The 11,628-nt window shown below is 35.2% G+C and overlaps 1 protein-coding gene across 1 annotated transcript in view; it reads left to right on the top strand.

Moving 5' to 3' along the window:
- The window catches only part of mrm2 (mitochondrial rRNA methyltransferase 2), a 3,786-nt gene extending 2,319 nt beyond the window's left edge, over positions 1 to 1,467 (top strand). Inside the window, exon 2 of the mRNA XM_016569799.1 lies at positions 825 to 1,467. Within this exon, the coding sequence (XP_016425285.1) occupies positions 825 to 1,249 (425 nt within the window). The 3' untranslated portion in view covers positions 1,250 to 1,467. The remainder of the gene's footprint in view (positions 1 to 824) is intronic.
- Positions 1,468 to 11,628: the final 10,161 nt, after the last annotated feature.

The raw sequence follows: 11,628 nt of genomic DNA, 5'->3' as shown, positions 1-11,628 counted from the left end.
ATATATATATATATATATATATATATATATATAATGCATGCATGCATTCTGAGCGCTTGGTTGTATTTACTCAACTGTCCAACCCATCCATCATCATTATTTTTTAAGTACAATTTATATATGTCTATAGAACTAATTTTAAACATACACTATATTGCCAAAAGTATTGGGGCACCCCCTTCTGATGAATAAGTTTGACTACTTTAGTAATTTCCATGAGCACAAATCTTAATGTTTAAGCATATAATGATATTCTAGGGAATTGTGTGCTTCTAATTTTATAGCAACAGTTTGGACAGGACCCTTTTCTATTCTAACATGACAATGCCTCTGTGTATAAGGCAAGGTTCAAAAAGAAATGATTGATTTAGTCAGCATGGAAGAACATGAGTGGTCTGCAGAAAGCCAAGTCTTAATCCCAGCTGAACACCTCTGGTGGGACTTTACATGCAGACCCTGAGCCAAAAACTCATCACCAAACACCAATGATTTGTACATACACTATGTTGACAAAAGTATTGGGACACCCCCTTCTTTAGAACAGAAGACACTTCCAAAACTGTGTCAAAAAAGATGGAAACATAATTCATGTATTTAAAAATTGTATTTCCATCTCTGTTGCAACAGTTTTGGAAGTGTCTAAAATGACCTTACCCATATGTGCAAGTCATTGGTGTTTGGTGGTGAGTTTTTGGATAGATAGATAGATTTATAGATAGATATAAATACTTATATTTATAATCTATTAGACTATTACATTTTGGTTTAGGTGCCATTTATTTTAGCTGACGAGGATATAAACACTATACCTTTGTTCATTCCAGGTGTGGATCTTCCTAAAGGAAGCGTAATAGGAATAGATATATTACGCATTTCCCCCTTGGATGGAGCTCAGCTGCTGTCCAATCATGACATCACTGAGCCCTCGACTCACATGGCGCTGGAGAGGCTCCTCCCTGAAGCTCGAGCAGATGTCATCCTCAGTGACATGGCCCCCAATGCCAGTGGGCTCAGGGAACTGGATCATGAAAGACTGGTCACCATGTGTCTATCAGTGCTGGACTTGGCTGACAAGGTTTTACGCCCCGGAGGCTCTTTGATTTGTAAATACTGGGATGGAGCTTTGGCCCATAAGCTCCAGCAGAGGCTTTCCTCTATGTTTGAAGATGTAAAAACAGTAAAACCGAGAGCAAGCAGGAAGGAGTCCGCAGAGCTTTTCTTTCTGGCGAGGATGTTCAGAATAAAATAGGATGAAGTCTTTTTCATGCAAATGGATTTTTAATATATAAAATTTTTATAAATGTATTGTAAATGTAAAAAAAATAGTTTTGTTCCTATTACGTGTATATAAAACACTTGCCTGCAACCAGATTCTGCGCATTAGAAACCAGAAACTCAATACAGATCCTGGATATAAATGCTATAGCAGAATAATTAGATTTAGGTGTTGAATATAACATTGTCAGATTTGCATTTTCAGTTTATCAGGGAGGCCTAGCAGTGTTAAAGTTTCAAATAATTTTATAAAGAAATGATTGGCATGCATCTAAATTGCTTTTTAGTGAGTGATTCCATATTTATAGTGTGTTTTTTGTTCCCTTCTGTTAGTAATAAAACAAAAGCACAGAGAGAATATTTAAAAAGGAGAAATATTTACTCATATTTTATTTGATGGATTAAATCAGTGGTTCTCAAACAGTGGTTTGTGAAGGATTCCAATTGAGTTTTTTTTTTGACTAATTAAAAATAATAAGCTAAATAGATAATTAAATAAAATAATTATAATTGACAAAAAACAACCAACTCATGACAATGAATTAACAGATTGTAACATTAATAATTTAAGTTTGTGTCCGCTCACTTCAACAGACCTTACCTTACTGTTTTAACATCGTACTGATTGTTCAGTTGATAAAATGTCTTGCCAAGAAAAAAAACAACAAAAAAACACTTTCAATAGACAAATTGTTGTTTCAGCTTAAAAAATCGGTTAATTCTGCTTTAAATTTTAAGTTTAGTCAACCTGAAATGTAAAGTTGTATTAAGTGACAACTTAAGTTAAATCCTGGAAAATTATTCTAACTTTAAATTGGCGAGATAATTGCAGTGAAACTGTAAGTCTGTCCCTCACAATCTCATTTCAGTGACAGTCCTGCACTGTGTACAATCCAACTTCTTACCTAACAAACAGGAGGCTCATTTAGGCTTTACTAGTTAATGCTCATTAGCTAAAAGTAGCAATGTATTTAATTCCAATGAAATGAACATGAAAGAACAAAACAGCAGACTGTTAAAATTATGGATCAGCAAAAGTTATTTCATGATTCATCTTTAGGCTACGAATATTGTACACAACTTAAACAACATAAAAGCAATTGTTTTGAGTAAGCCGTTTTCTTAAATACTTTGCAAAGTGTTTCTGTTGATATAAAAGTCGCATTATAATGTATGTAAGTGTTCGGTCTGACTTCCTATGAAGAGAAAAGTCTAATTATTTAGGTTCATTAATAACTGTCTAGTTATAGTTGATAATAAGAACAAAATGGCAGTCTGCCAAAATTATGGAGTTAACTTAAAGAAAGTGTCCATTCAGTAGATTAAAATTAAAATAATTAAACTGTTTGGGGGTGAATTAAGAAAAATTTATTTCATAATTCATCTTTAGGCTACGAATATTGTACACAACTTAAACAACATAAAAGCAATTGTTTTGAGTAAGCCGTTTTCTTAAATACTTTGCAAAGTGTTTCTGTTGATATAAATAGTCGCATTTATGTGAATAATGTATGTACATTTATAATGTATGTAAGTGTTCGGTCTGACTTCCTATGAAGAGAAAAGTCTAATTATTTAGGTTCATTAATAACTGTCTAGTTATAGTTGATAATAAGAACAAAATGGCAGTCTGCCAAAATTATGGAGTTAACTTAAAGAAAGTGTCCATTCAGTAGATTAAAATTAAAATAATTAAACTGTTTGGGGGTGAATTAAATTAAAGGGATAGTTCTGCCATAATTTACTCATCCTCATATCTTTCCATCCAAACTTGTATGACTTTTTTTCTTCTGTGGAACACAAAAGAAGATATTTAGAAGAATGTTAGTTTTTGGTTTCTATTGACTGAAAAAGAAAATACAATGGAAGTCAGTGGGAACCGAAACTGTTTGGTTATCAACATTCTTCAAAATATCTTCTCTTGTGTTCAGCAGAAAATAGAAGTGCATACAGATTTGGAACGACATGAGTGTAAACGTTTTTCATTTGAGTGTACTATCCCTTTAAGAAATACGCTCATTTACTTTAAAGCTTGATTTGTCTTAATTTAAATAATTTTTAGTCATTAAGGCTGCCTAATGGGCCTCTGCCCTCTGTTTCACTATTCTAATGAGATTGGGATGTTAGGTAGCCTGCAATTTTGCTTTTACTCTTTGTTCCACTGCCTAAAAAAGTGCAAGAAACACTGGACCGGAAGACATTCAGCTTGCCAGAAGATGGTGCTCTTGAGTTGCCAGCGTGAAAGCAGCAGACTAATGTTTGTACGCAGACTAACACCCCGGCGTGGACCGGCTGTTACTGGGAACACTATTTTTCCCGACCGTTTGAGAGTCGAGTGCTCAAGAGTTAAAAATCCAGCATTGTCATTTGCATTTTAGCAAACTCTTGAAGTGTGGCTTATTTGACAACACTTTAATTTTGCGTTTCCCTAATCGGAAAGCTAAATTGTTTGCGCAATACCGAAAATCAGTTTTTCCAGCCTTGTAGAAAGATGCAATCATTCTCTCATTATAAACCGAGGAGCTGCAGAGAGGATGGATACGTGTCTTATAGACAGTATGACTAATGAGAATCCTTTGTCCCTTTAGCAATGCAGTCTCGCAGATATTAGCCTGACACATTATTATCTCAGAAAGACACTCTGCAGTCCAGCTGTGAATGACATCCAGCTTGTGCTGCACGGAGAGTTTAGACCTAACCTTTGGTAGTATGCAGAACAGAAACATTAGAGATAATAAAATAGGGTTTAATGATTCATAGAGGTTAGATCGGAGTATATTCATCACTAAAGCCTCATGGAGTTTTATGGTTCTAGTTACAAGGAGAACTCCTCAAACTTTAATAGCTCAAACTGTATGCTGTAGGTTTGATTTGAAAGCATTAGAAAAAGAATGTCAGGTTCGACTCTGGATTGCTCTAATCTCAAGCTCAGGGAATCTTCAGCTGAGAGACTCAAAGATACCTAAATGAATTCTGCCGGCAGCTCTGGTGCATTCATATTCGACTGCGCTGCAGTGTGTTCCATACAGTATGGAAATTCTTGCAACCTCACTCTTTAATCTGAGCGCCTGTGTCAGCAACATGTGCGTGCCGCTTCGGTCAATTTGAATGCTGTGGTTTTTGATCATCGCTCTGACGTATCAAACGCGTATCCACTCCTCCGTCAGTGACATGTCAAAAGAGCCTGGAGAATTCATTATGGAAGATTAAGGAATTTATTTGAGAGCTTAGTTTTATACGCCTGTTAACGGTTGTAAAAGTGGAGACTAGTGCCTGCAGGGGTTCAGCCACACTGAGTGAAGTGGTCGTGTTAAATTTATAATAGCTTTTTTGGCCCCTGAAGTTATCGTCTTGATTTTATACGTTTTTTTTTCCTCTTATTCTTTCTATAAGGTTCATTGCTGTTAACTCGCGTCCTTCTGGTTTCCTGGAACGTCTCAAATTCTCTTAAAGGTCAGAGTTCAGGCACTCCAGTGCACTGTAATAATGTGCTGTCTAACATTTTGACAGACTTGAATTTAGCAACTTTTGGCAAAACTTTTTACTTGCGTTTCTGAGGTTGTGCACCATTAAGGATTCATGCCTTCTTGTCCATTTTGAATTGCATTTGTATTTAGGCAGCATTTGTTATTCAAATTTGAATTTAAAGAAGTAGAATTAAAGTTCTAAATAAACACAATTCAAATGAATTCATGTAACTTTTGTTGAAAATGAATTGCCCATAAACACGTAATTAAATGCACTGCATAAGTAGTATTTCCAGGAACAGAAATTTCCGTTTATATTTAATCAATGATTTTCATTTTATGGAGCATGGTAGAAGAACACTTCATTTCCCAGAATAAATCATCTCAGCAATGCCCATTTAAGCCCCAGGAGTTAAACACTAAAATTGAAAACCTGAGATCTGAATTGAAGAGTATAGGCCACTACACATAATGCACAGAAGAACATAAAGGAAGCTGAAATGTTTTGCCTGAACAAATGCTTAACTGTTCCCAGTGATGTTACTAAGTAGGTTAAAATATTAATATACACACCTGTTTAAAAGTTTGGGGTTGATCAAATTTGTCAGTGTTTTTGTAAGAAGTCTCTAATGCTCACCAAGGCTAATCAACTGTAATATTGATTGCAATATGAGTACAGTTTACAATAAACTTGATCCTTCAGAAATTATTCTAATTATGCTGATTTTGTGCACAGTTAAGGATCATTTCTTATTATTATTAATGTTGAAACCAGTTGTTCTGCTAAATACTTTTGTGGAAACCACATTTTTTTTTAAGGATCCTTAGATGAATTGAAAGTTCAAAAGTACAGCATTTATTTATTTTTTGTAACATTGTAAATTGAACTTATGATCCATTTAATGCATCCTTCCTCAATGAAAAGTATTCATTTCTTACAATACAAAATATGGTTTTCCATAATTTAGCTTACTCATTTTTGCTCATTTACATTCCAGAGCTGATATTTAGGATTGCTTACCAGTACAAAAAAAAAACGTAAAACATTAATAAAAAAAATTATTAATGATAGAATGCTTATTAGGGCAGGTTGTTCTCAACCGATTTTACATACTTCTCCAAAATAAGATGAATTTCCAATACTCTCAAAACGGTCGTCTAACCTGTTCGTAATTATCTTAAACATGCAGTAAATTATTATTCATTTTATACAAATTACTTTTCTTGGCACACTACACATCAGTTTCCAACTCAAGGCCCATGCTGGTCAAAAGGTAACAGAAAACTAAAGCAAAGCCATATTCTCAAGTGCACATCATGTTGTCAAATGTCGTTGTATTGATTTCTGCTGTAATACACACAGCACAGGAAATGCAATTTACTAAACTGTTCAATCATACCTTTTCTGTCCATAAAAGTGAAAACCCAGAGCAAAAAACAAGGGAGTACACTGAAGAAACAAGAAGGTGGTTGTGTAACACTGAGAATAGATGGAGGAAAGAGCAAAGAAGAGAGCAGAGAAGAGTCTCAAATGAGATGAGAGTCACTTTAAGTGACCATTTTATGAATCATGGTTGGACACAGGGTTCAGCTCAATGGCAACAGATACTGTGACTTTAAAAAAAAAAATAAAATGTATTCCAGCGATATCGTTTCTCTGTGCCTTTATCGTTAGCTGTGGTGTAGACTCTGCTATTCTTTAATATTGAGAACGATTTTTAGAACTATATATCTTTATCATTATCTTTATAGTTATACGGTGTGAAGAGGCCTTTACACTTAAAAATAAAGGCTCTTTATTGGCATATAACACCTTTACCATTCATGGAAACTTTTCATTGGACAAAATGTTCTATATAGTTTTTTTTTTTTAGCATGTTCTTCACACTAAAAAAAGAAATGGTTCTTTTTAAGAACTGTTCAATGTAATGTTCTTTATGGAACTCTATGCCATCACGCCAAAACCCTTTTTCAAACTTTTTATTTAAGAGTGTTGTCGATGTAACCAACAGATAACAATCCAATAATACTGATGTCAGCATTTCCTTTAAATAAATGTTTTACCTAAAAAGAATTCAGTGCTTAATTAGTGCGACAAAGTTAAGAGTATGTTAATTGTTTTAAGAACAATGACCTTAGGTTGGAGAAATAAAACTGATTGAGGAAAAACTGTTTAAATTTGTGTGTCTCTAGCTCAATATATCATATAGTTAACAAATTATAATTTGGATATAAATGTTTTTTTTTTTTGGTAAAATGGTTTAAAAAATAATGTGGTGAACATTTTGGTGGTGCTGTAGGACAAAAAATGACAATGTTAATTATTTTGACAATATTGAATATAATTTAGTGAAATGTGTCTAATTATTTGAGAAAAATGTATTCTCTGAATAAGGGGATAAATATGCATAATTATTTGAATTGATTACTTCACAAATGATGTTCCTCTGTTGTGTGATATAGTGAATTTCTTTGAATTGCTGTTCTGTAAATTCCTTATCCTGTCATCAGTATCCACAATTCAAATTCACACTCAGAAATTAGAAAGTGAGGATTATTAAAGAGATAGTCCACCCAAAAAATGAAAGTTCTGTCATCATTTACTCACCTTTATGTCGTTCCAAACCTGTATGACTTTGTCATCTGCTGAACAGACAAGAAGATCGTTTGAATAAAATAATTTTGATAACAGTTTCGGTACCTACTGACTTGCATTGTAATTTGTTGTACAATGGAAGCCAATGGAACCAAAACTCATTAATTACCAGCATTCGTCAAGGTACTTTCTTCACCATGAAACTGTACGTAGCTCATCCTTAATGGTAACCAAAATTCCTAATGTGTCTATTTTTATTCAATTAACGCATTGCCCCGGGTAACATATTTTGGATGAATAAATGCCCTTTGAATTAACATAGTAAATATCCTTGTTGCAATCAGATTAGACCCAAAAATTGGTTTGATTAAGCTATGCAATGTAATTTGTAAACCTTATAGCAGTATTTGCATGCATTTATGAACTTAGAAAAACAGGCTATTGTTGTTCCAGCAAATTTGAGAGTGACCCAATAAAACACAGCTTGTCTCTCATGTTGGGATGATTGTAATAACCGTAAGCAGAGTTAAAGGCTGTTTTCCCTCCACTAATTCCCTTCTTTAGTGTTTTGATCACATTTGATACTACTCCCGTGGCTATAGAAGCTAAAATATATTTGTATTTAATCAAGCAATTCCCTGGCAGTTGCTGTGCTGTTTCACACAGGTGAGAATTTGCACACTTCGATATTAAATGAATCTGTTCCAAGAGCGTTCCAGGGGGATGGTGCACTGTCAGGTTAATTTACTTTTGTTAGGACAGCTGGTGGCTTGTATGTAAATATCAGTCAATTAAGGAAGATAAATTATATGCAGAGACTATGTATACTTCCTAAAATTGAATTATGAGAATACGAGATCAGCTTTTTAATCTTATGGCTTCTGGCAAAGAACGCAAAGAAACCCAGCGGAAATAAAGTTACTTGCTGAAAACTTGATTTGTTCAGTGATATACAAATAAAGATATGCTTAAAAACATTTGATGGAGTGCCGGCTTCGATATTTTCAGCAGCTGTGCAATGCTCTGTATGGAGTTTAAAGCTGCAGAGGCTGACAACGAACCCCTCCGATATGAACAGATACTTGCACCTTCCAGTGCTGAATGAACACAAATCTGTTTTCTGTGGGTCTGGAGGAAAGAGATTAGAATGTTTTCTCAGAGAGTTTTCTTCTCACAGGTCTGTCATGAAGGCCTATTGAATGAGAAAATGAATCCAACAGAGATTATTTTGACAGGATTTGGAATGATTGAATGACAAGTTTCAAATGGCTGAGGGAGCTTTCGGGACACATTTAAGCAGTATCTCATGGGTAAGAGCACCGTTATACTGAATATTGGCATGGGTTAACTGCAGGTAGTTACAGCTGTGTTGATATTAAGTACAACAGCATGATATTGCTTTTATACAACAGTACATACACTAGAGTTTGGGGACACTATGATTGTTTGAAGTACTTTTGTTCAACAATACTGCATTAAATTAATCAAAAGTGACAGTAAAGACAAAACATTTCAATTACAAATAAATGCTGTTCTTTTGAACATTTCTTATGATGATTTCCACAAAAATATTTATTGAGCAGCAAATCAGCATATTAGAATGATTTAAGGAGGATCATGTGACACTGAAGACTGCAGTAATGACTGCTGAAAATCCAGCTTTACCTTCACAGGAATAAATTTATTTTTATTTTTTAAATACACAGATAGACAACAGTTTAATTCTAATAATATTTTACAATAATTACCTTTTTTACTGTATTTTTTATTAAATAAATGCAGTCTTAGTAAGCATTAGAGACTTCTTTCAAAACCATTAAAAAATCTTTTGGATCCTAAAACCCGATCCCAAACTAATGAGTACAAGTAGCATAACAAGGAGCAATTAGGCTACAGTATGTACCCAGATAGCATGCGGATGTGGGCCACTTAAGGCAATGATATGGCACTGCTGGACTTCTTATGGCCCGGACAAAATGGATGTAAGCCTGAAGTGGCCCATATGTAAAACAGCAAAAATGGCCCAAATGTATCAAATGACATGTGGGCCTCTGTAGGTAAAGATGCAGTGTTGATAGCAATGTGTAATCTGAATATGACCCTAAAGTGGCCCATGTGGTAAACAGTGATTATGGCCCAAATAGTGCCAACCAAATGTGGGCCACCTTTGGCAAAAATGTGGCATTATCGACAAAGGCTAATCAGGGTGTAAACCAAATGTGGTCCACATATCTTTCAGCAAATGTGGCCCAAGTACATTAAACCGTATCTGGGCCAGTTTTGGCAAAGATATGGCACGGTAAGCACTGGCTAATGTGGCTGTGAGCCTAAAGTGGCCCTTATATGATGCCACAAATGTGACACAGTTATCCTAAACTGTGTCTGGGCCAGTTTTGGCAAAGATATGTCACAGTGAGCACTGGCTAATGTGGCTGTGAGCCTAAAGTGGCCCTTATATGATGCCACAAATGTGACACAGTTATCCTAAACTGTGTCTGGGCCAGTTTTGGCAAAGATATGTCACAGTGAGCACTGGCTAATGTGGCTGTGAGCCTAAAGTGGCCCTTATATGATGCCACAAATGTGACACAGTTATCCTAAACTGTGTCTGGGCCAGTTTTGGCAAAGATATGTCACAGTGAGCACTGGCTAATGTGGCTGTGAGCCTAAAGTGGCCCTTATATGATGCCACAAATGTGACACAGTTATCCTAAACTGTGTCTGGGCCAGTTTTGGCAAAGATATGTCACAGTGAGCCCTGGCTAATGTGGCTGTGAGCCTAAAGTGGCCTTTATATGATGCCACAAATGTGGCCCGTATATACAGTAAAATGACAAATATTGCCCAAATAATTAATAACAATTTGGGCCACTTTTAGCAAATATACGGCACAGTCAACATTGGCTAATCAGTGTGTAAGCCAACTTGTCCCACATTTGATATGGCAAATGTGCCCCATATATTATAAAACAGATGAGGACTACTTCTGGTTGTAACACTTGACAAGTGAGGCCACTTCTTGGATGTAACATTTGACACGGGCTAATTGAAATGGAAGCTTGAAATTGTAAATATGGCCTAATAGAATTTGGCTACTTTTAGTAGGATGCAACACAGTTAACTGATGCAGGTTGATCTGGATGTGATTCTTAAGAAGGCTAAATACGCAGCAATTTATTTTTTGAAACATGCTTTTAATGACAAGGTTTTTTTTATATGTGTACTGTGCAGCATAAAAACAGAAGTGCTCTATAATGATTGTACTCTTAAAGTGTGTCCCATCAGGTAATGAAAAGTTCGACACATTTGTGGTCTTCATCCTCACTTGAACACTTGGGCCAAATACAGGAAATACGTCATATAAGTGGTCAAGTGCAAAGACCGCAAGTGTGGGTATTTGGACAAGGCATTACTGTCACGGTTTCTGTTAATTTGTACTTTGTTTTCCTTTTGCACCATTTCCCTTGTTGTGTTGATTGTATTATTCTGTTCAGGTGTGCCTAGTTAATTATCCTTGTTTGGTCTGAGTACTTAAGTTCCTGTATGTTCACTTTGAGTTTGTCTGGTCTTACGTCTACTTGTCTTAAATGTTGCTGTGCTACATTGTGTTTGGATTTGCCCTTGTTGGATTAAAGACTTATGCTGTATAACCTTTCATCATTGTCGTGTGCTCTTTAACACAGCGTAGCTATTAGTGATGCAAAGTCCGATTCATTTCTGCGAGCTGGTTATTTTCTGACAGATCGGCTCATTGAACCGGTTCAAAAAGCAGATTCATCGGTTCCTGATGTCATCAAGCAATAATGTCTCTACGCATTTCTTTTCTAACAACTCAGTGCCATGTTGTATCAATGAGAAATTAAAATAAGTCATTTGTGTCAACACATTGAAACATTCAAAAAATAAAGTTATTTGTGTGAAAGCATATTGCTGATTATTACCATATAATTCACTTAAGTTAATGGTGTTTGTGGTCACCATTGGGATCCTTATGTCAGATACGACTGACTGACCAATATTGACTAGCCTTCAACTTGGATAAGATTCCGAAAAGTTTCACACCTACAGCACACATTACAGACATTGATGCACAAACGCATGTTCTACATATCTAGTATAAAGAATGAATAAACCAGTCTTATAAACTCCTTGATTTAGCTTAAGCAACTTTAAATATAATATGCATGCACAATAAACTATTGTAAAATGTATTTACATCACTCGACAGAAAGGTTTTTGCAGGTTTTAATAAAATGTAAATTAATAACAGTCATAATAAGCATATTTCCA

This window comes from Sinocyclocheilus rhinocerous, unplaced genomic scaffold (genome assembly GCF_001515625.1).
Source record: "Sinocyclocheilus rhinocerous isolate Xijiao unplaced genomic scaffold, SAMN03320098_v1.1 scaffold1303, whole genome shotgun sequence".
Taxonomy (NCBI): domain Eukaryota; kingdom Metazoa; phylum Chordata; class Actinopteri; order Cypriniformes; family Cyprinidae; genus Sinocyclocheilus; species Sinocyclocheilus rhinocerous.
This window is presented reverse-complemented; position numbering and strand designations above follow the sequence as displayed.